This window comes from Petromyzon marinus, chromosome 9 (genome assembly GCF_048934315.1).
Source record: "Petromyzon marinus isolate PM22_M1 ecotype Great Lakes invasive population chromosome 9, UKy_Petmar_22M1.pri1.0, whole genome shotgun sequence".
Taxonomy (NCBI): Eukaryota; Metazoa; Chordata; class Hyperoartia; order Petromyzontiformes; family Petromyzontidae; genus Petromyzon; species Petromyzon marinus.
Window position 1 is genome coordinate 3,661,008 of NC_133675.1, and position 22,198 is coordinate 3,683,205.

Genomic DNA, 22,198 nt, shown 5'->3' on the forward strand with positions numbered 1-22,198 from the left:
TTTCACTTGCGGCTACCACCTGGGGTGGCGGAGACTTTTCGCAGTTCCGTTTTTATAAACGTGGCTGACAGCATTGACTTGTGATAACCACTTGGAATGAGTGGGGCTCTCAAGTAATTCACTCTCATTGACCGTACACATGAATCGGTGTGACTAAAGTTTTGCAACCTTAAGTGGTACTTAATAAATGTTTTATTTTAGCAGGTAAAACCCACCGAGCTAAAGCTCTTTATCAGAAGCGTCCTGGCCACAAATTATAGCTCAACGAAGTAGCTAATCATATGGACATTTACAACAGCCAAATACTATCAATGTGGAGGGAAAAAAACCGGAGGACACAGAGAAAAATCCACGTGACCACAGAGAGAACATGCAAACTCCAAATATACAGGCGTCAGGGTCAGGATCGAAGACGCAACTTCCTTATACAAGTTGAGATATCTGACATCTCGACACCGTGGTGCCCGTGGTACTGATTTATGCTCTGGCCCATGGATTATATAATGCGTGCCATCACGTGACTTTTCACTTCCTTGCACCTGATTGTCTTCACATATAATAGGTGACGTTTCTGGCAATGGACCTTCACTTACAGCCACATTTTTCATTTTCAGATTTACCACAATAGTGATAGAGTGTGCCAATCACAATTAGTTCCCAAGTTAAAACCTTGAAATGGGGGGCTCAACTCGGCCCATCATCTCTCAAATGCTGATACCATAAATCAAGTACCGCTTCGTGTTGAATTCAATGGCGGAGGGACTGGTCTCTGCCATTGGAAAATTCCCATCACCAACTCGAGGCCTCCCAACAAAAATGAGTGGGGGGGAGATGCTTATTGTTCTTGAAAACATCAGAGTCCGCCGGCTCCTGAGTTATAAACGTGTTTATTCAACACAGACGGCGCGGCAGTTACGGCACAAACATCCCTGAAGCCCTTTCCATACACAAGAATGCTGGTAAATGAGAAAATGCATCTGTTTCACGTCAGCATATTTACATGCTTTTACTCTGGCCGCGCATGCAAATCACTTGCATAACGTGCTGCTTTGGCAGGGAGCAATGGTGTTGTTGCTGGGGCAGATCTGACCCGGGCCTTACTTGGGCAACCAAACCTTTCTCGTCGCGTGCCAACCAAGGACCCCGCGTCTGGTGTATTTAAGCACTGCGTGAAGTATGGTTTTATTCTAATTCTGTGTATTCCAGCGCCAAAGATTTACAAATGTTGCCATGCAGCAGATACTTTCGAGCGTATAAGGGAGTGCCGTCTCAAAGACAGAGGGTGGAAAATATTCTTTTTTGGATGGCCGAGATTTTTTTTTATGGGGTAAATAAATATATTTCTATTGAAAATTATTGCCCAAAAACGAGAGAGAGCAAGGTTGACACGAGTAGAGCACATGGGAAATTGACCCGCCTGGGGGCCAAGGGTTCGTCAATTGCGTCAGTCTACCGCATTCCCCGCGAGTAGGGAGCTGATGCTCTCTCATTGTGTCCGGACACAAGAGGTATTGCTGTGACAGCTATGTTGCGGTTGCGCCCGATTCAAGAGCCGAATGGCTCACAGGGCTATACCAAATCAATGAAACGAAACTGTTTGAATAACTCAAGCTGGTAAAGAGGTTTGACGAGGTTAAGCTCTATTCACCCTAGCATAGGCCTACTAGTCTAGAGGGTGCCGCGGTGGCAAGATGTTAACTCCCTCGCCTGGTATACAGGAGGTCGCGAGTTGGATCCCGAACCTGACGCCAGTATATTTGGAGTTTGCATGTTGTTCCCATGGTCGTGTGGATTTTTCTCCAGGTCCTTCGGTTTTTCCATCCACATTTAGAATCAACATCCGTTCAGAGTATTTGGCTGCTATAAATTTTCACGTAAGCCACTTCGTAGAGCTATCATTTGTGGCCAGGTCGCGACTGAAAAAGAGCTATAAAGCTCAGTGGGCCTTACCTGGTATAATAAAAGTTTTTTTAGTTCAGCTTACTAGCCTAGCCTGACTGGAGTGAATCCAGAAGCACAATCGATCCGTGTCCACATCTTGCCACAGCGTTCCTGTACACGATGCAACGTCGCGCCACTCAATGCGAGAATTCCGACCGGAAGTTTATTTACTTCGTGACAAGACACGAAGCCAGTCACTGCCACCAGCACAGCACACGGTGGCCTAACCACACTACGCTACGAACCAAGTGACCCCAGTTCGATTCCCACTCACGGTCAAAACCAGAAGACAATTATTTGAACCGGTCCTGAGCCTCCCCTAGGTTGATTCAGCCTCAAATGAGTACCTGGTGTGGTATGTAAACATCACCACTAGGGAGACAAAAGGTGGTCGGGCGTGGTGCTGGCCACCCACCCCCTCGTGTGCACGCCGGCCTTCATAGGTGCTAGCTAACAGCACTTGCCCCAACAGTCTGTTAAGGCTATATGGGAGATATTTGTCTTTGTTATAGGCAAGGATGGGTGGATTACTTATAGATTTGTGGAACTCCCAAACCCACAGGCCTACGAGGTGGCCAGGAGCTGTTAAGCACGTAAGTTTGTGAACCCATGCATGTGGATGTTTGCGTGTTAGACCCCCGTACGCATGAACCATGTTCTGTGTTTAATCCCGATTTCCTCCAACATGAAGCAAAACGCTCTCCTTAATCATATTTGGCCAAACATTCCAGTGTAGAGGACCCTCCTTAAAACGAGTCTTCAAAGTCAGCGAGGCTTTCCTTGATAAGTTAATGAAATGGGAACAAAAATATTTTACGAGTAAAATTTTTTAAAGACAGTCTTCGCGAAGCCTTCATCTGGCAGTGACTTTCTCATGATTAATGACGATGATGATAACGTTCGTTTAATTTTGTTTTACCCTCCCATCTCGTTGTCGGCGTTGAAATCAATCGGCGAGGACGACGGTGGGGCTGCCCCGCCCGTCGCGCCTCTGCTTCACGTTCTCCACGAGCGGCTCGGGACGCCTGAGTTTGTACCGCGAGGAGCGACGCAGGCGTGGGCCACGCACGCCCACGATGGCCGGCAGCAGCGGCGGCGACCGCAGGGCGCAGCTCGTGCCCGCCGGCGTGTAGGCCCGCAGTGAGACGCTCGCGCCCGGCATTGGCGTCACCGCCACCCAGCCTGGCGCACCGGAGAGACGGGAGCGGGGGTGCACGGGGGTGCGCACCAGTGGTGACGGTGGTGGCGGTGAGGTGTGACGAGAGGGGAAGGGAAAAGAAGGTGGTGTGTGTATTGAGTGGGGTGGGAGGGAGGGAGGGAGTGGGAGGGAGCACAAATGAGCACAGGCATTAAAAAATCGACTCCTCGGTTTGTGTTAACTTTTAACAGAATATGTTGAGGCCGTAATGTGCCATTGCAATCGTTGGCAGCAATTGTTATCGGCAACACCTTTACTCGAGACGTGAGTGGAAGGCGTGTTACAAATAAATGTAAATTATTATTATTAGTGAGCAACGGGGGAAACTTGGTACGGCAATGGCGTAGTGTTGGAGTTTGATCTACCGAATGAAAAACAGGTTTGTTTGAGAGGGTGTTTCGTGAACAATGATTGGTTTACAGAGCATACAACCACGGGTTGTCATATGACCTCTATCTGTGATCTGATTGGATCCTGTCATCCCAGCTGTCCACTCGGGAGCCTCAATCAGATTTGTTTTAAAATTCGTGCAACTAAACTTTTTTACACTAGAAAATAGTGCAGCAACTAATTGTTGGTAACAGCTACTGGCAGTAACCGAATTGATTAGTTCAATCAATCCTGCAGCAGCTAGAGGATTGATGTTAACCACGGTGGTAAAAAGATTATTAAAAAATCAACCATGTGGGAGGTAAATCGCTACTGTGGCAAATTTCTATTAAATTTGATGTTTTTTCTGCATTAGTATAAAGCCGTTCCAGTACGTCTATTCATACGTATAGTATTAAAATGTAACAAATACAAACTATTATTATTATTACGTGCCTATCACATGGTCACCCTAATCTGGATATAAAATGAATTCCTGTCAAGTCAAAGCTTTCCTTTGCAATGCAACCCTGGGAATTTTGGCTGCCTTTCAATCATCAAAAATGTCGCTTACTTAACATATCTCCAGTAATCCCTAGGCCGTGGAAATTATGCCATGGTACCGCTCGCTCGACTATTGGGCTCAGAGCCTCTGTAGTGGATCCAGATTGGTGTGACAGCCAGCCCCAGAAACTGCCATCAAACTGCAATGCTGCAGCCTTGCTTCATCACACGTCTCCACTGCTTAAACAGAGGAAGTTGGGTGCAAAGGTTAAAGTAAACTAAAAACGAATACTATTTTTATTTTACCAGGTAAGGCCCACCCTGAGCTATATAGCTCTTTTTCAGAAGCGACCTAACCACAAATGATAGCGCAATTAAGCGGCTTATCATGTGTAAATGTATAGCAGCCAAATACTCGAAACGCACGCTTCGAAATTTGGAGCGGAAAACCGGAGGGGCCCAGAGAAAAATCCACGCGACCGAGGGGAGAGAGACACGCAAACTCCAAATATGCAGGCGTCATCAGGGTCGGGATTGAGCCCACAACCTCCTGTATACCAGGCGAGGTAGTTAACATCTCGCCACCGTGGCGCCCGGCTAGTTGGAAGGGCGTCTGCTGGAAGAAGCTCTAGATAGGCCCTCTAGGGAATATTTTTTTGGCCTACTCATCCACGTTGGCAAGGGCTCTTGGAAGAGGATGGAGTACCCACGCTTTACCGTACCCACATGTGTTGTGCCGATCCATCATCTCGCTGTGGTATACCGGCATTCTCGCGTTTGGCGAACGGACGTGTGGGGAGTCGTGAAGCAATGCACACTTATTACGAGGTTTCTCTTCACGAATGGAAAGCGTTAGGAATGGTGCTGAGAAAGGCGACAGGCCTGCTGGGGAACAGCCGCTGCAGTGGGGAGGACGATGATTATCGGGCAGGCAGTCTTGGCCACTGACCAACAGAGCGCTGTGCCGTTAAGGGCCGAATAATGAATAAAGTTTTCATATTAAAGTTATGATGTGCGATTATAAAGTCTTTTTTTTCGCATTAGCAATCTAAAAACTCGTGTCGGACAGCTCTGAGCACACCTAGGGGTGATTTACACAACAAGTGGTTGATCTTTAACACCAACCTTAAGCATGGGCCAAACCGGGTACAATAAAATAAAAACGTTTATTTTGGTTTCGTAATGTTCTGGTGTTGTGTGGGCGTGGTGTGGGTGAGAATGTGGGCATTGTGAAGATGGCGTGGGTATGGCGTGGGTATGGCGTGGGTGTGAATGATTGCATGAGTGCGAGTAATAGTATGGGTTGTGGTCCAGAGTAATCCACATGTGGTGGGTGAGGTGAGCGTGCTGATTGTGGTGCAAGTGTGAGGGTGGTGTGTGGTACATTGAGTGGTGTGAGCGTGGTGAGTCGATGCTAGTGAGCTGCGAGTGAAGTGGGAGGGAGCTGCGAGTAAAGTGGGAGGGAGCTGCGAGTGAAGTGGGAGGGAGCTGCGAGTAAAGTGGAAGGGAGCTGCGAGTAAAGTGGGAGGGAGATGCGAGTGAGGTGGGAGGGAGATGCGAGTGAGGTGGGAGGGAGCTGCGAGTGAGGTGGGAGGGAGCTGCGAGTGAGGTGGGAGGGAGCTGCGAGTGAAGTGGGAGGGAGCTGTGAGTGAGGTGGGAGGGAGCTGCGAGTGAGGTGGGAGGGAGCTGCGAGTGAGGTGGGAGGGAGCTGCGAGTGAAGTGGGAGGGAGCTGCGAGTGAGGTGGGAGGGAGATGCGAGTGAGGTGGGAGGGAGCTGCGAGTGAAGTGGGAGGGAGCTGCGAGTGAAGTGGGAGGGAGCTGCCAGTGAGGTGGGAGGGAGCTGCGAGTGAGGTGGGAGGGAGCTGCGAGTAAAGTGGGAGGGAGCTGTGAGTGAAGTGGGAGGGAGCTGCGAGTGAGGTGGGAGGGAGCTGCGAGTAAAGTGGGAGGGAGCTGCGAGTGAGGTGGGAGGGAGATGCGAGTAAAGTGGGAGGGAGCTGCGAGTGAGGTGGGAGGGAGATGCGAGTAAAGTGGGAGGGAGATGCGAGTGAAGTGGGAGGGAGCTGCGAGTGAGGTGGGAGGGAGCTGCGAGTAAAGTGGGAGGGAGCTGCGAGTGAAGTGGGAGGGAGCTGCGAGTAAAGTGGGAGGGAGCTGTGAGTGAGGTGGGAGGGAGATGCGAGTAAAGTGGGAGGGAGCTGTGAGTGAAGTGGGAGGGAGCTGCGAGTGAGGTGGGAGGGAGCTGCGAGTAAAGTGGGAGGGAGCTGCGAGTGAGGTGGGAGGGAGATGCGAGTAAAGTGGGAGGGAGCTGTGAGTGAAGTGGGAGGGAGCTGCGAGTGAGGTGGGAGGGAGCTGCGAGTGAGGTGGGAGGGAGCTGCGAGTAAAGTGGGAGGGAGCTGCGAGTGAGGTGGGAGGGAGCTGTGAGTGAGGTGGGAGGGAGCTGCGAGTGAAGTGGGAGGGAGCTGCGAGTGAGGTGGGAGGGAGATGCGAGTAAAGTGGGAGGGAGCTGTGAGTGAAGTGGGAGGGAGCTGCGAGTGAGGTGGGAGGGAGCTGTGAGTGAGGTGGGAGGGAGCTGCGAGTAAAGTGGGAGGGAGCTGTGAGTGAGGTGGGAGGGAGCTGCGAGTGAGGTGGGAGGGAGCTGCGAGTGAGGTGGGAGGGAGCTGTGAGTGAGGTGGGAGGGAGCTGCGAGTAAAGTGGGAGGGAGCTGTGAGTGAGGTGGGAGGGAGCTGTGAGTGAGGTGGGAGGGAGCTGCGAGTAAAGTGGGAGGGAGCTGTGAGTGAGGTGGGAGGGAGCTGCGAGTGAGGTGGGAGGGAGCTGCGAGTGAGGTGGGAGGGAGCTGCGAGTGAGGTGGGAGGGAGCTGCGAGTGAGGTGGGAGGGAGCTGCGAGTGAGGTGGGAGGGAGCTGCGAGTGAGGTGGGAGGGAGCTGTGAGTGAGGTGGGAGGGCGCTGCGAGTGAGGTGGGAGGGAGCTGCGAGTAAGCAGCAATTGAGGTGCAAGCGAGCTGTGAGGGTGGACCGCTCACCAGCGGACGAGAGTTTGATGTCGGCCACCGCCTCTGTGACGGTGATGCCCGTGAGCTCCACGTCCATGGGCACGAGCGGTGGGAAGCGCCGCATCCTCTCTTCGTTGCCCCTGGGCACCTGAATGATGGCGCTCGTATGTCATATGGGCCTTGTCAATCCATTGCTGGATGAAGGCCTCAAAACCGCTGTGCTGGTCGCGGAGGGGGGGGTTGTGTGACCATACTTCACCGCACAGCTCTGGACGAATGGGTGAAGGCAGGGTGCACGGTACCGGTTCAGACATCGCTCTTGGCCACTGACATTAGCCGTGGCTGAGAATCTAACTTGGGGTCATCGCGTTCACAGCGCGGCACACCAAGAATTGCGCAACGGCTCCGTTCCACTCGCTCTTGTTTATTCAACCTGAATACAATCATCATCTTATGAATGATTTATTGGTAGAGTGGCTCGGCAAGCACCATTTCGGCATCGCCTCGGCACGACAGCTGTGTACACACGAGCCCGTCCTTGTGCCAATTTTGCCATTTAAGTCTGAATGCAGAGTAACGGTCACCCCCCCACCCCACCAGTGCGTTGGGCAGGCATTCGTAGCAGGCGGAGCTCTGGGTGGAGGGGAGCGCGCCAAGGGCCATTGCAGTCCTCTCGTCAACGTCTGCGTAGGGGGTGAAGTGACGCTCACGGCATACATTGTCCCTCCGTGTTCCCCCCCCCCCCCCCCCGTTCTGCTGTGTTCCCCCTTGTTCACTGCGTGCACCGCTGCAGGCGAGTGGCCAAATTGTGGCAAGATTGAGTACTTGGCTCCCCGATGACCCCTCATGGCGAAAAAACGTAAACTCTCTCATGCCCTGACGTTGGTCTACAGCGACACGGGAGAAAGTTTGTGTCCGTTCTGGAGGTCGCAGGCCATGCATGCCCTCTCAAAAATCAAACACAATGTGGTGCACAGTGTAGCTGAAGGCCAACATGGAATGAGGCCAATAATACGATGGTAATTGCAGAGCAAAACAAATTCTACAAAAAAGCACAGGCGTGAGGGTCGGGATCAAACCCATGACCTCCTGTATACCAGACAAAGGCGTTAACATCTCCTCAACGCGGCATCGATTGCCCCCCCATCCCCAAACACGAGTGACCCCACTCCCCCCACTGCCCCCCTCACCGCCCCGCACCTGCAGCAGCTCCCCTCCGAGGTGCTTGTTGTAGACCTCGTCCGCCCGCTCCAGCGCCGTGAGGTGCACCGGCAGGAGGTTGGAGGCCACCACGGTGAACCAGGCGGACTTCTCTCCCTGCCGGACAAGGGGCAGCCAGGGCAGGGAGTGGTTTCACGTGCAACGACACTCACACTCAATATCATCGTTATTTCAAGGCGTGGTCTATCCACTGCCGGACGAAGGCTTCCACATGCCGTCGCCGCCTTTCGTGATCCGCCAACGACTCATTTGCAGCGACAGCGCTGAGCGTCGTCTGAGCATGGGGGTCGCTTTAACTCGTCACTTTGGGATTCCAGTTTGTCAGGGCACTTTTAAATTCACTCATGCCGTGCAAGTTAAAAACACGGTTCACGGTTGATCACAATCACCATAGTCGTGTCGACAAAAACTTATCAACAGCTTGAGAGGAGGCTGCCTGCATCAACCCCATGACTCTGACCACCCCCCCCCACACCTGCAGGAAGTCAATGCGGCCCAAGCCGCCTAGGAAGAGGGTGGTGCCGGGCTTGAGCAGGAACGTGCGCGGGATGATGGCGCGCATCGGCACCACGACCTTCAGCTCCTCCTCCGTCAAAAGGTTCAGCACCTGCACACGAGCAAGCACAACACGCTAGTCCCGCTCGCAGCACAAGCGCAATCAATTCCAACCCAGGATATCAAGTGCTTCCACTTAGCCACAATGAAACCCCTATTAGAAAGCCACTAGAGCTATGCACTTTTACATTTAGATTGAACACTCAATTCTTTAAAAATGTTTCTTGTGTTTAGTTTGTTGTCCTTCTCCCACACCTCCGATTAGCACGGTTGACTATGTACGGTGCGAAACAAGTTCAACATACATACATACAGAGAGAGGCAGAATGTTAAGTCATAGGGCTTAAACCCTCGATCTCAGTGGTGCCAGCTGAAGCCTCCGACACAGCCATTATGTACCCTCGAGAGAGAGAAAGAGCCACCCGGCCATAGGGCTTGAACCCAGGATATCAGCAGGGCCAGCACGGCAATCACGGGAACCCCCACTCCGAGCCACCTGACTCACGCAGTCTCGCTTGATGAGGCCTGGCGTGTCATAGAACCAGTGAGCGTCTCTCAGCTCCAAGTAGGTGAACTCCTCGTGCTGCTCGTTGCTGAAGTTTGTGGTAACCGAGGCGGCTCGCCTCCTGGTGCCACTGCCACCACCGCCGTCGCCACCCCCGTGATGCTCACTTGAGACGTCGTCCATCGACAGCGCCAGATCGTCGGGATTCCACTCCAGAGTCTGCCCCTGCTGCCGGTGCTCTCGCTGGCAAGGGGTTAAGAACGTGCGACCCACGCGACCTGTACCAAGCGGCATGAGCCACGCGGGAGGAAAGGGCGCAATCGTTAATTGGGAGGTGTCTGCGTTTTTGAAAATTTGAAGAGTCCATGTCATGGCTGTGCGAGTTTTTATTCAAAATGTTTTATTTTACCAGGTAAGGCCCACTTGGCTATGCTATGAAGCTCTTTTTCAGAAGCGACCTGGCCACAAATGAGAGCCCAATGAAGTGGCTTATCATGTGGAAATTTATAGCAGCCAAATACTCTTAAAGCATGTATCTAAATCGTCTTTGGTTCTTTCGGTAAAGTCACGTAGAATGAGAATAAAATAATAAATTGATAAAATAAAATAACACAATAATATTCTCACGACGTTTCGGCCACAACACAAGCGGCCTTCATCAAGTGAAGGGACGATACTGTCTGGAGGACAGCGCTGTTGTGGCCGAAACGTCGTGAGAATATTATTGTGTTATTTTATTTTATCAATTTATTATTTTATTCTCATTCTACGTGACTTTACCGAAAGAACCAAAGAAGATTGATCCTTGCAGTCACGAAAGCTTTAAATCATGTATCTAAATGTGGAGGGAAAAACCGGAGGACCCAGAGAAAATTCCTCGCGAGCACGGGGTGAAAATGCAAACTCCAAATATACATGTGTCAAGGTCTGGATGGCACCCACGACCTCCTGTATACCAGGCGAGGTAGTTAACATCTCACCACCATGGACGTGCCCCTAGAGCAGAGAACAATTTCATTTCTAAACACAGACATTGGTCAAATGTCCCAAGCAGGAATCTCTTTAAATTTCGAAAGTCTTTAAAAGTTTTCTTCATCAAGGAAACATTTTGCATATTATGGTGTGCCATTGCTCCCGAATAGAAAAGCATAACTTAAATATTTTGCAAGAACAGACGCACCAACGAGGTACCCCTGGCGTTTGAGCTGCTCAAGCGAGGCTTGCTCGTTTTCCTGGAGGTCATCCAGGCTCTTCTCTCTGTCCGCTTTGAGCCTCTGCAGTCGTCTGAACATGCGCTCCGGCAGGGGGTTGATGATGGGGAACTTGAGCAAGTTCAAGGTGGTGCCTGAAAAAGGAGAGTCATGTGAAACGTCAACAATTTTCACCACCATCTTTCTCGGGCTGCTGTGCAGCTGAGAATATTGGCAGAGGGTGGAGTGGTGCCTTAGCAGTTTGCGAACGGCGCGCAACTCCACTGTTTGCTGTTTTTTTTACTTATCTTAACATGACACTTACATTGTTATATTTTGGTGAGCCCAGGTATCCCTTAAATAGCAAAGAGACTTTTGTCTCAACGGGTTCCCAGCTGGCTGAAGCACAGGGCCTGTCTGTATAGGGTTAGGTGTTAAGTGATGGAGCAAGGATTAGGGCTGCTTGTTCGGGTTTGGTGATAACGGTTAGGATTAATTGTGTTCAGGTTATGGAGTTCGAATTAGCGGTTACGGTTAGGGGTTAAGTTTGGTTGAGGATGGGTTGGTTAGTAATTAGAGGTAGTCGAGTTACTGTTGGGCTTAGGGCTGTCTCTCCCTCCTCAATGCTCCACGAAATGTGACCGCAGCAGCAACAACAACAACAATTCCTCCACCCAACACGAGCTCGAGTTAGGACGGGGTTGTACCGGGCCACGGCGAGATGGTCGCTCTCTTGATCACGTCCGGGGTCTTCGCTTTGCACAGATCCGACTCCATGAGGGTGTTGAAGAGCGTCGACTTGCCCACGTTGGTGGTGCCGATGAGGTAGATGTCGCCCTTGTGTTTCCACGAGCTCTGGATTTTGCTGATGAGCCCCTCCACGCCGTAGCCCGTCTTGGCGCTGATGAGGTGCACGCCCTTGATGTTGCGGCCGGGACACATGCCGGCCTGCGCACACATCTCCACCAAGCGCTCCCTCAGCCGTTTCAAGTAGCCCCTCGAGTCCGGCGGGACGAGGTCAATCTTGTTGCCGAGGACGAAGATGGACTTGTTGTCGCCGACGAGGTCGACCAGGTCGGTGATGATGGTGTTGGGCAGGTCCAGCACGTCCACCATGCACAGCACGAGCACACCCCTGTGTCGCACCCGAGCGACGATCCTCCTGTACTCGTCCTCATCCACGCGCACGCGCAGCGCCATGGAGTGGTGCACCAGCAGGTGGCAGCGTTGGCACGCGGCGTCGCGGAGGGCCCGCGCGCCGCGCCCCATCTCCTTGAACTTCTCGCTGGGCAAGAAGCCGGGCTTCTCGGGGTCCCCGCAGTGGAGGCGAGCCCCGCAGCCCGCGCACTGCGTGTCGCTCGCGGCCTCGCTCGCGTCCGTCGTGCCCACCACCTTGTGCTCGCCGAGCTTCCTGGGCCTTTTCTTCGACGGCAGCGCGGGCAACGGGAAGTCCACGTCCGTCACCACAGGATCCGGGACCTGCTGATGCCGCTGCTGCTGCTGCCGGGTGTCGCGGCCCTCGCTCGCGGCCTCCGCCAGCTTGAGCTGCTTCCGCAGGGCCCTGCGCAGCAACTCGCCCTCCGTGGGGTTCTTCCTCGAGGCGGCATCCCTCGCCTGCTCCCGGTCGCGCCGCACATACTCGGCCGTCAGCTCGGCGATCAGGGCCTCCGGGTCCAAGGAGTGCGGCTTCTCGAACGACTCCTGCGAGAATTCGTCAATCACGGGCGTGAGGGTTTGGCCGCTGCGGAGGCTCCGCGCCCGCCGTCGCGCCGCCGCCGCCGTCGGTCTTCCTGTCGCCGAAGCAACCGTGGCCTCATCCTCTTGCGCCGTCGCTCCGGGCGTCGCGGTCTGCCTGGCCCCTGCGCTACAATAACCTCGCCCGGGGCAGCCCAAGCCGTTGCTCCAACCGCGGGGTTCACAGAGGCCGGGTCTCAGGGTCGGCCTACCGGCGGCTCCGAGAGGCCGCGACGCCTGACGGCCCAGCCGAGCGAGGCGGCAGGAGCCGCGCAACATGGCCTCGGGACAGCAATTAACCTCTGGCTGTGCCCCAGATATATATTTGCTGCAACACTGTTGTTTTTAGTTCCCTGGCGCAAACATTGGTTGGTTGACTCCCGGGTAGACAACTCTGGTCAACTGACTCACCGATTAACTGACGCCACGGTTAACTAAATCAGCGGTTTCAATAACTCCCGGGTCTGTGGTCTGTCCTGCCAGCCTCGGCCCCGACGACGCGTGCGCCAGGGACGCACGCCGGGTTCAAACAAACACGCGAGCACGTGCTCGCGTCAAAGTTGTCTCTGCTCGAGCGAGGCACACCGAGCGGCCATCTTACGTAGGGGAAACCCCTCCAACTCCGCCCCCCTCCAACTCCCCCCCCCTCCAACTCCCCCCCCCCTCCAACTCCCCCCCCCCTCCAACTGGTCACAACGTCATCAGCAGCGGCCAGTGCCACCGTGGGCCAGTTACAAATGACCCCCCCCACACACACTCAATATGGCCGAATTCGCCGCCAATTCTAAATGACGCGTGGACCCCCCCCCCCTCACGCGTCCCCGACCGCTCCGGTGACGTCACGCAACAACTTCCGGTCGTGGCGGCCTATATAAAAGTGGCCGCCCGTCGTCATCGGCCGCTGCACGGCGCCGGAGGTGGAAGGCGCCGCCGTTGTTGTAAAGAAAGCAAATTTGTGATAAAAAGAATCCACCGACATCCTGGCACAGATCGCGCTCCAATTAAGCGCGACGTTATCCTCGCACGCGTAGGGCACGCTACTACGCCAATATGTACGACCCCGACGAGGGTGAGTTGACGATTTTGGTGGCTTTTTAACGCCTTTAAAGAGTCGAGGCCTGTTAGCGGCAAACCCGGCTGCTGACGCTTAACTAGAGGCAACCCCACAACTCCTTGTACTTGACCGTAATACTAACGTGTTGTTGGCTGTCATTACAATGTTAGTGCAAGTGTTGGTATTGTTACAAAGTACAAATTAAAGTGATGTGTAAACTTAATGTCTTGAATAATAATGAGGTACTGTGCAGCGCTTTTGTCACTCCACTGCTGGATGAAGGTTCTTCCCCCCCCAGCCCGTGCCAGGACGATTCTGATATCACGCGCCCACTGATGCTTATAGCCTTGGCCGGGAATCGAACTGCTTGTCGGGTTCATACAGCCGTGTGCTAACCACTGAGCCACCGCTCCCTCTACCCCCACCTCTCCGACGTCTGCTGCTGATTGTGTGTGTGTTATAAAATACCGTAGCGAGTTTTGCGATTGTGACCGCACAGGGGATGATGAGATGCGTATTATTATTAATCGTGGCTTTGCAGCTCTCAATTCTTCATTGTGTTCTCAAAATTAAATGCATAGCAGGTGTTATCGGCTTACTACAGTGCTACGTTTTGGCAGTGAGGATCCTCATGTAAAATAGCTTGTGGTTGAGTTTCATACCCTGCGTCGACGAACAATTAAATTGCAGCGAATTAAATCTGACTGCGATCCAAATTTTACGCTCCCCTCTCTGCCTTCAACCCGCACTAACCAGCATGGTGAAGTGTGGTCAGATAACCCCCCACGAACTGCATGGAATGGGGAGACCTCAACCCCTTATCCAGCAAGTGGACTGACAAACACGTTGTACATCCTTATGCAGTCTATATCAATGCAGTCTATAAATGCACGTCCATACACTGCAACCCTTAAACAGATGTGCAGTACGACGAAGATGACGACGAGAATGAGATCACACCGGACTTGTGGCAAGAGGCGTGCTGGATCGTCATCAGGTAAAATGAGCCAGTTTGGCCTGTGGTCCCATCTGCAGCACTTAAGGTCTGCAGCCATCTGCTCCATGTACAGTATTTGATTCTAAGCTTTAATTACCATAACCCTTTCCCATTCCGATGACGTGTACGTCATTGGAACGGAATCGGAAGTAAAAAAGCCATGTGGGAGGGCGGGTGGCACAGTTTGCCGCCAGCTATCAGTGTCGCAACAGTTATCTGTGGGTGAGAACAATGTCTTTAAAGACAGGGTGCTATGCCTCTCTAAATCTAATTAATGCCAACCACTTGCACGTTCCGAGATTTAGCGGTGAACGGGACACATCCTGTGACTTGTAGACGTCTCGAAAAGGGTTTGGGTAAACAGGAAAGTGTACCCTCAGGCCATGCATGCTTTCTCTATGCCCGACCCACTTACTCTTTCGGCCCCATCACTTCTTGATTAGGCCATCGTATTCTTCAATCTTTGCGCCGTTCCTTTTCACGCCCTGCTCCTTCTTATTTAGGCTACGCCTTGAGTGAGCCACTCAAGCGCTGTCTTCCGGACTGTCCTGTTTCTTCACCTGAGGAAAGCTACTTGTGTTGTGGCCGAAACGTCGTGAGAATTTTATTCTGTTATTTTTATTATTTTATAGCCATTCTACGTGACTTTACCGAAAGAACCCAGAAAATGAATCCCTGCAGTTACGAAAGCTTTAAATCGAAAAATGATAAACTCGTTGGAGGTTTCTCACCTCCCACACCGTCTCGCCTCCTGATCCCCAGCTCGTACTTTGATGAGAAGGGGCTGGTGCGGCAGCAGCTGGACTCCTTCGATGAATTCATCCAGATGTCGGTGCAGCGGATCGTGGAGGACGCCCCGCCAATCGACCTGCAGGCTGAGGCTCAGCACGCCACCGGGGTGGTAGAGGTTCCGGTACGTGGACCCTGCTCAAATCTCACCTCAGTTCTTATTTATTCCCCCCATTATCCACCCCTACGGCCCAGAGGAGAATAAGTGACTATCCAATGACCGAAGAGTAGACTGGGGACTTTAATAGAAAGCCCTGGTTGTTGAAGCGGGTAGATTGAGAGGAGAGCAAACAGGATGAGAGAAGAGAGATGTATGCAGGGTTGAGCCCGTGAAGGATCTTTGCGATGATGAGTGATCTTGAATTGGTCTGGCATTCGATTTGGGAGACGGTTGAAGGGTTTGGAGTTTTGGAGTGATGTGGTCTCATTATCCGTGCTGGTCAGAAGTCTTATCTTTATTAAGTCATAAATGTCATGGCAGGGCGTGCACGCGAGTAATTTTTTGGAGGTATCTGTGTGGCGTGCGGAAATACAGGGAGTCATTGCCTTTATATCGTATGGTGCTGTGTGGTATGTGTGTGTACTTCCCAAAGTGGCCTCAAAGTGCACTTTGCATGTGTAGTGAGTTCAACCGAGTCGCAGACGTACTCTTGGAGACAACACATTTAACACCAACACACGGGGTGACTGCCCCTTTACAGAATAACAACCTATGGTTGTGACCACCAGACTAACTACACTAATTACAATGTAAGTATTTACTATGGACCGGACCACAGCTCTGGTCCAGGTCCACGTATTGGGGACTCGGTAGAACGTAGACGTAGACAAAGGTTTCTTCAGGATGAACAACAACGCCGGTCCCTCTGGGGGACCCGGCTTATATTCTCTGCGGCGTGGCCGGCTCCGCCCTTGGCCATGACCACCTTCCAGAATCCTCGAGCAGGATCTGGACCCCGACCACTTGACCACCCCGAGCCCTTTGTAGACTTAACCGGTCACGTGTCCTCTCTGGTCAACCAGAGTGCCACGGCCTTTAGTAACCTCATTCCTACGGCCGGCACTCACACACCCTGTCCTGTAGGTTCTGGCACTGCATGCCAAGCGTGGTGCCATCCAGCGCTATCAATCAGCACTCACCGGGCCCCTCTAGGGCCGGTACTACACTCACACCACTGTGGTATCCGCGATGTCGTTACACCGCACGCCGTGCCTCTCTAGGGCCGACACTACACAGTGACATCCCGTGATGTCACTACACATGGACTAAGTACTGTGGTAACATCCCTGCCACTTAGTGGCAAGCAGTAGCAGTTAAACGTCTGTTGTATTGGTATTGATGCCGTTGTTTTGCATGCACGCACAGAGGGTTGCGTGGTAATTGCCAATGGTGAATGGTAACGTGGTCGCATTCTCCTTCAGCCGCGGTACATGCTCAAGTTCGAGCAGATCTACCTGTCGAAGCCCACACATTGGGAGAGAGACGGAGCGCCATCACCCATGATGCCCAACGAGGCCAGGCTCCGCAACCTCACGTAAGCTCCGTAAAACAATAGCAAATATCGGGGACTGAAAACACCTCATTGGTCGTCATTACTATGCACGGAACAAAACGCCATCTTGTATACCGAATAATAGTTGCAAGGTGAAGCTTGAATTCACATTGAATGGCGGCACTGAGATGGCACCGCTGAGAATGGTGGGTGCCGATCAAGGAAAACGACTGATTATACCGGGTTCTCAAGTGCGACGAGTTTATAGTCTCAGCCCAGTCAAAAGTCACTGCGCAAAAATACCAATGAATTACATTTGGTTCTGTACGTATTTAACTTGTTTATGGCTCTTGACAACTTACAGATTATCAGCTTGTCATGCTTCTAACATGACTCTGTAACAAGGTGTGTGGCAAAGTGCATCCCCCCCCTACTACTATGTTGCACAGAGATCACTTGAAAGGATCTCAGAGATAGCTTTCTTATCCAACTCCTTTAGCTGGTACTCAGAACACGAAGGGTCACGCTGCTCAGCGAGATATTACAAGGAACGCTCCATCTCATGACATGGCTTGTGTGCTCGGTATAAAATTTTTTATTAATTACCATAGTATAACAGTCGCCACGCAGCTCACGTTGACGATGAACCGACTTTCCGCGCAGTTACTCGGCCCCGCTGTACGTGGACATCACAAAGACGGTGATCCGGGAAGGGGATGACCCCATCGAGACGCAGCACCAGAAGACATTCATCGGCAAGATCCCCATCATGCTGCGCTCCACATACTGCCTGCTGAGCGGCCTCACCGACAGAGATCTCTGCGAGCTCAATGAGTGCCCCCTCGACCCCGGAGGGTATTTCATCATCAACGGCTCCGAGAAGGTGCGCAACTGGGCAGACTAAACCTCTTGGGGGGGGGGGGGGGGAGGGGTGAAGGGTACGAGACGATAAAAACACAACTGTAATAAAAAATATTCTAGGCGAACCTATGACTCCTCATCGTTGCCATGATTTATTGATAAATCTGTGCCTCCTTTGTAGTACGTCTCGAGGCGCTAGAACAAATCGGTGTATGAGATTATCTCATGGGGGAACCATCACTCGGTAAGGAAGTGACTGCAGACTAAATATAATGTGGAATAACAGTACAGGATAGGCAATATACATGGACGCGCAAGAATAAACGAGTGCGTGACGATTCACTAAACCAAAGCAGACGTTTCTGCGCACGTTTTCTTTTTCTGGTCATGGTGGTTGTTCGCCAATTTGACGAACTCTGAAGAAAAACCACCACCGTCTAAAAGACTGCCCTGACATTTTTTAAAATTATTGCACCCAGGTGCTCATCGCACAAGAGAAGATGGCCACCAACACGGTGTACGTGTTCGCCAAGAAGGACTCCAAGTATGCGTACACGGCGGAGTGCCGCTCGTGTCTGGAAAACTCGTCCCGGCCCACCAGCACCATCTGGGTCAGCATGCTCGCCAGGGGAGGACAGGTTAGTGCGCTTTGCTCATGGTACAAATGCATGCACTTGCTCAGCAGCACTGGTGGCAGAAGTTGATGGCGAGGACACGCAACGGCATTTGCCGCGTGTATACAGGTGTTATGCCGTCACACAGCACCGTTTCGTCCACACGCCCGTACGTGTGACCGACTATCCTGTGGCATGTTTCCAGGTCTCTCATCTCTTTGTTTATTTCGTTTCCAACTCCTGACCTCAGGCGAACGAAGACAGTCGTTGTAAATTGCCAGTTTGTCTTGTTTTGTTTTTTTATCCATGTTTTTCTTCCAGTTGCTTATCGTAGACTCTGCTTAGCACTCGTTCGTTTGTTGATGATACGCTGGGCCGTTGTGGCGTATTCCATGCAGGGTGTGCGGAAGAGCGCGATTGGGCAGCGCATCGTGGCCACGTTGCCGTACATCCGCCAGGAGGTGCCGATCATCATCGTGTTTCGCGCGCTGGGCTTCGTGTCCGACCGCGACATCCTCGAGCACATCATCTACGACTTTGACGACCCCGAGATGATGGAAATGGTACAGTTTCTCCCCACGCCCTCCCCCCCCTCCCTGAGCTGCTGACCGACGGCGATGGTGGTAGCCCCATTGGTCAGTGTGATTTACAAAGTGGCATTTGTGGCGGATATGTTAAAACATCCTCAAGGAAAAAGCAACTAAAAAAAGGATTTTGATTTAAAGCTTTCGTGATTGCAGGGATTCATATTCTTGGTTCTTTCGGTAAAGTCACGTAGAAGGAAAACAATACAATAATACAAATATGAAACAATAAAATTCTCACGACGTTTCGACTGCAACACAAGCAATCATCATCAGGTGTGAAAACCACAACAAAAAAATTTGAAAAAGTGGCGGTTTTTTAACGTTAGCAAACATGGATAGCGATTTAACAGTTTGTTCAGATGGACGAGTCCATCTATGTTCGGAAAAGAGGAGGGGGGAGACGAAATGGTTTATCAAATCCTTCCAATGATTGCTAAGCCAGAATCCATCTTCTCAGTTGAAATTGTCTCTGTGTTTGTATATGTGGATAGCCTCATGAACGAATCTCTCATGGTAGCTAGATGGCTTGCAAAGAACCTCTCCTCTTTTCCGAACATAGATGCACTCGTCCATCTGAACAAACTGTCAAATCGCTATCTGTGGTGCTAATGTTAAAAAACCGCCACTTTTTTCAAATTTTCTTGTTGTGGTTTTCACACCTGATGGTGATTGCTTGTGTTGCAGTCGAAACGTCGTGAGAATTGTATTGCTTTATATTTTTATTATTTTATTGTTTCCCTTCTACGTGACTTTACCGAAAGAACCAAGAATATGAAAAAAGGATGTAAAATCAATCGGACAAGCTCCTGTGGCATCACAACAGTGGCGTATTAACGAGTTCTGCAGTGATGTCACAGAGATGTAACGGGGACACTGACGGAGTACCTAAATGTATGTTAAAAGCCCTTTTTTTTCTTTCTTTTCATTAAGCGTGAATGCATGTTGGACAAACAGTAGCCTATGTTTGTAACTGCAAGAAAAGATCAGTCTATTTTCTAAGGTGCAGCTGTTGTACCTCCACACTAGCTTCGAGCATGGGAGAGTCGGCTCAATGTCACGTCAACACATTTCATTGCAACTTCAAAGCAGTGATGTCACAAATACTATGAACGAGAACCAACCATGTTTCTAAAACACTTTCTCTCATGAATAATGCTTCAAACTCATTCTGCACAGCCGAAGACGCATATAGCAGCCTTGGTAAATATTATCTTCAAGATTGGAAGAATTAAGTCTTTCGGTTACATCTTATCTTATTCGCTCCCATGTGCAGGTGAAACCGTCTCTGGACGAAGCCTTCGTCATCCAGGAGCAGAATGTGGCGCTCAACTTCATCGGCTCTCGTGGTGCGAAGCCTGGCGTCACCAAGGAGAAGCGAATCAAGTACGCCAAGGAGATCCTGCAGAAGGAGGTGTTGCCCCACGTGGGTGTCAGCGACTTCTGCGAAACCAAGAAGGCGTACTTCCTCGGGTGAGCGTTTGTCTACCAGGCGATGTGTAGATACAACGGACAAAAAAAATACGACAATGCTTCGTTGCTTTGTGCCTTTTGCACTGACTCGAGCTCCTCTTCTCTTGATTTAGCATTCTCCCCAGCTGATGAAAATTATATTTTGTGTGCTGTGCATCGTAGGAAAAACACTACCCTTTGCTCGCTTGTTGGATGATATAATGATTTCAATTTACTTCAACCTGATCCCAGCTGCCAGCTTTAAAAATTTGAGCATGGCTTGTTCGTATTTAAATGTTCAAAAGCTGGGTGTTAATGTGTGCTGCCCCCACGCTATGTTGGCGCCTGTGCGTGCATCTAGGTACATGGTCCACAGGCTGCTACTTGCCGCGCTGGGTCGCCGGGAGGTGGACGATCGAGATCACTATGGCAACAAGAGGCTGGACCTGGCTGGGCCCCTGTTGGCGTTCCTGTTCCGGGGGTACGTATAATCCTCGTCGTCAACCTCGCCATGATCGCCATTGCCACCATGATCACCATCATCGATTTATTTTTTTAAAGGGCATCGTTGTCACTCTGTCTCCTTAAATTTCAAAATAACGCATAATTACTGCAGGTCGCTTTTGTTGCAGGATGTTTAAAAACTTGCTGAAGGAGGTGCGCATGTACGCACAGAAGTTCATCGACCGGGGAAAGGACTTCAACTTGGAGCTGGCAATCAAGACGCGCATTGTGACCGACGGACTCAAATACTCGCTCGCCACCGGCAACTGGGGCGACCAGAAGAAGGCCCACCAGGCTCGCGCCGGCGTGTCTCAGGTAAAGCACCACCACCTTGTTATCATGATCATGTTTAGTGTCAACCCATACGTTAATTTTGTAATGACCACCTTGATCATCGTTGTCTATTGCCAGAAACGTAATTGGCATCATGATCATCTTCATCGCTATGTTTGTTGTCACCATCCTCGTCATTGTCTTTGTAAAACTCAATCCGCGCCTCCAATTAGAACGGTTGTTTATGTTCGGTGTGAAAAAAATTCAACATACAACACAGGCTAAAATGCAAACCCTCCAAAGGTAAGTTTGCATGATGTATTTTGTTGATAAACGAGTAATATGGTTAACAAGAGAAAGCGTTTTGATTTAAAGCTTTCGTGACTGCAGTAATTCATATACTTAGTTCTTTTGGTAAAGTCACGTTGAAGGGAAGCAATAAAATAATAAAATATATATAAAACAATAAAAATTCTCACGACGTTTCGACCATAACACAAACGGTCGTCATCAGGTGTGTCGACCGTTTGTGTTATGGTCGAAACGTCATGAGAATTTTTATTGTTTTATATATATTTTATTATTTTATTGCTTCCCTTCAACGTGACTTTACCGAAAGAACTAAGAATATGAATAAGAGAAAGCGTGTTGGTTCAAACCACCGAAATCTATTTTATTTCATCATTTAGTTAATCCAGTTCTGAATAAAGGTCTTCTATACACCTTGTAGGTTATGGGGGCTGTTTTGACCACACATCATCACTGGTCAGTGGGATTGAGTCATCCTTGGAGAGGATCAGTTCAAATATATCACAGCACTGTTGTTAGCTGTGTCCGGGAATCAAATCTAGGTCACCAGGTTCATAGCACAGTATGCAAAATCAATTACATTAGAGATAATGTACTAAAGAAATGTCAACAATTAGTTTGGACAATGCGTTTTGAAACAGCAGAGCTGTGAGACTAAAACTTTCTGGTGATTGTCAGGTGTTGAACCGCTTGACGTTCGCATCCACCCTGTCCCATCTGCGGCGGCTGAACTCCCCCATCGGCCGTGATGGGAAACTCGCCAAGCCGCGTCAGCTGCACAACACACTGTGGGGCATGGTGTGCCCCGCTGAGACCCCAGAGGTATGCACAAACTTGCACAACAATAACAACGGCCGCTGTTCACCCGCTACGTGACAGTGATGCCACCACTGCGCTCGTGCCTGGCCCATATGCACTTTGAGGACGTCGCAGGACAGACCCCCAGGTGTTATATGTTGACTGACTCAGGTGACTGCAAATGCGCACCACCCATGCTTCCCACTGTGCCACCTTTTGCTGTGGTAGGGCCGCCCAATTATCCGCTCGTCGTGTGCGATGCTCAGG

General features: G+C 51.0%; 2 protein-coding genes across 2 annotated transcripts in view; one reads left to right on the forward strand and one right to left on the reverse strand.

Moving 5' to 3' along the window:
• Positions 1-871: 871 nt before the first annotated feature.
• Positions 872-12,811, reverse strand: NOA1 (nitric oxide associated 1). The gene is made up of 7 exons (XM_032950828.2): positions 11,177-12,811; positions 10,460-10,624; positions 9,280-9,557; positions 8,695-8,826; positions 8,199-8,315; positions 7,029-7,146; positions 872-3,123 (listed from the first exon to the last, which is right to left on the reverse strand). The coding sequence occupies exons 1-7, from the start codon at positions 12,480-12,482 to the stop codon at positions 2,888-2,890; spliced, it is 2,352 nt and encodes a 783-aa protein (XP_032806719.1). The 5' UTR covers positions 12,483-12,811; the 3' UTR covers positions 872-2,887.
• Positions 12,812-13,062: 251 nt separating this feature from the next.
• The window catches only part of POLR2B (RNA polymerase II subunit B), a 28,003-nt gene continuing 18,867 nt past the window's right edge, over positions 13,063-22,198 (forward strand). The window contains exons 1-11 of the mRNA XM_032950826.2: positions 13,063-13,272; positions 14,176-14,254; positions 15,017-15,167; positions 16,466-16,578; positions 17,200-17,419; positions 17,877-18,035; positions 18,410-18,574; positions 19,872-20,068; positions 20,409-20,528; positions 20,680-20,866; positions 21,812-21,955. Coding sequence (XP_032806717.1) covers positions 13,254-13,272; positions 14,176-14,254; positions 15,017-15,167; positions 16,466-16,578; positions 17,200-17,419; positions 17,877-18,035; positions 18,410-18,574; positions 19,872-20,068; positions 20,409-20,528; positions 20,680-20,866; positions 21,812-21,955 — 1,554 coding nt within the window. The 5' untranslated portion in view covers positions 13,063-13,253. The remainder of the gene's footprint in view (positions 13,273-14,175; positions 14,255-15,016; positions 15,168-16,465; positions 16,579-17,199; positions 17,420-17,876; positions 18,036-18,409; positions 18,575-19,871; positions 20,069-20,408; positions 20,529-20,679; positions 20,867-21,811; positions 21,956-22,198) is intronic.

What these genes read in the sequence shown, in the direction of transcription:
- NOA1 (XM_032950828.2), bottom strand. Translation starts at nt 12,482, where the DNA reads ATGTTGCGCGGCTCCTGCCGCCTCGCTCGGCTGGGCCGTCAGGCGTCG. An exon ending in GCCTCATCAAGCGAGACTGC is followed by an intron (nt 8,827 to 9,279) that starts GTGAGTCAGGTG and finishes GCTCGTGTGCAG; the next exon opens with GTGCTGAACCTTTTGACGGA. An exon ending in GCCGCATTGACTTCCTGCAG is followed by an intron (nt 8,316 to 8,694) that starts GTGTGGGGGGGG and finishes CTTGTCCGGCAG; the next exon opens with GGAGAGAAGTCCGCCTGGTT.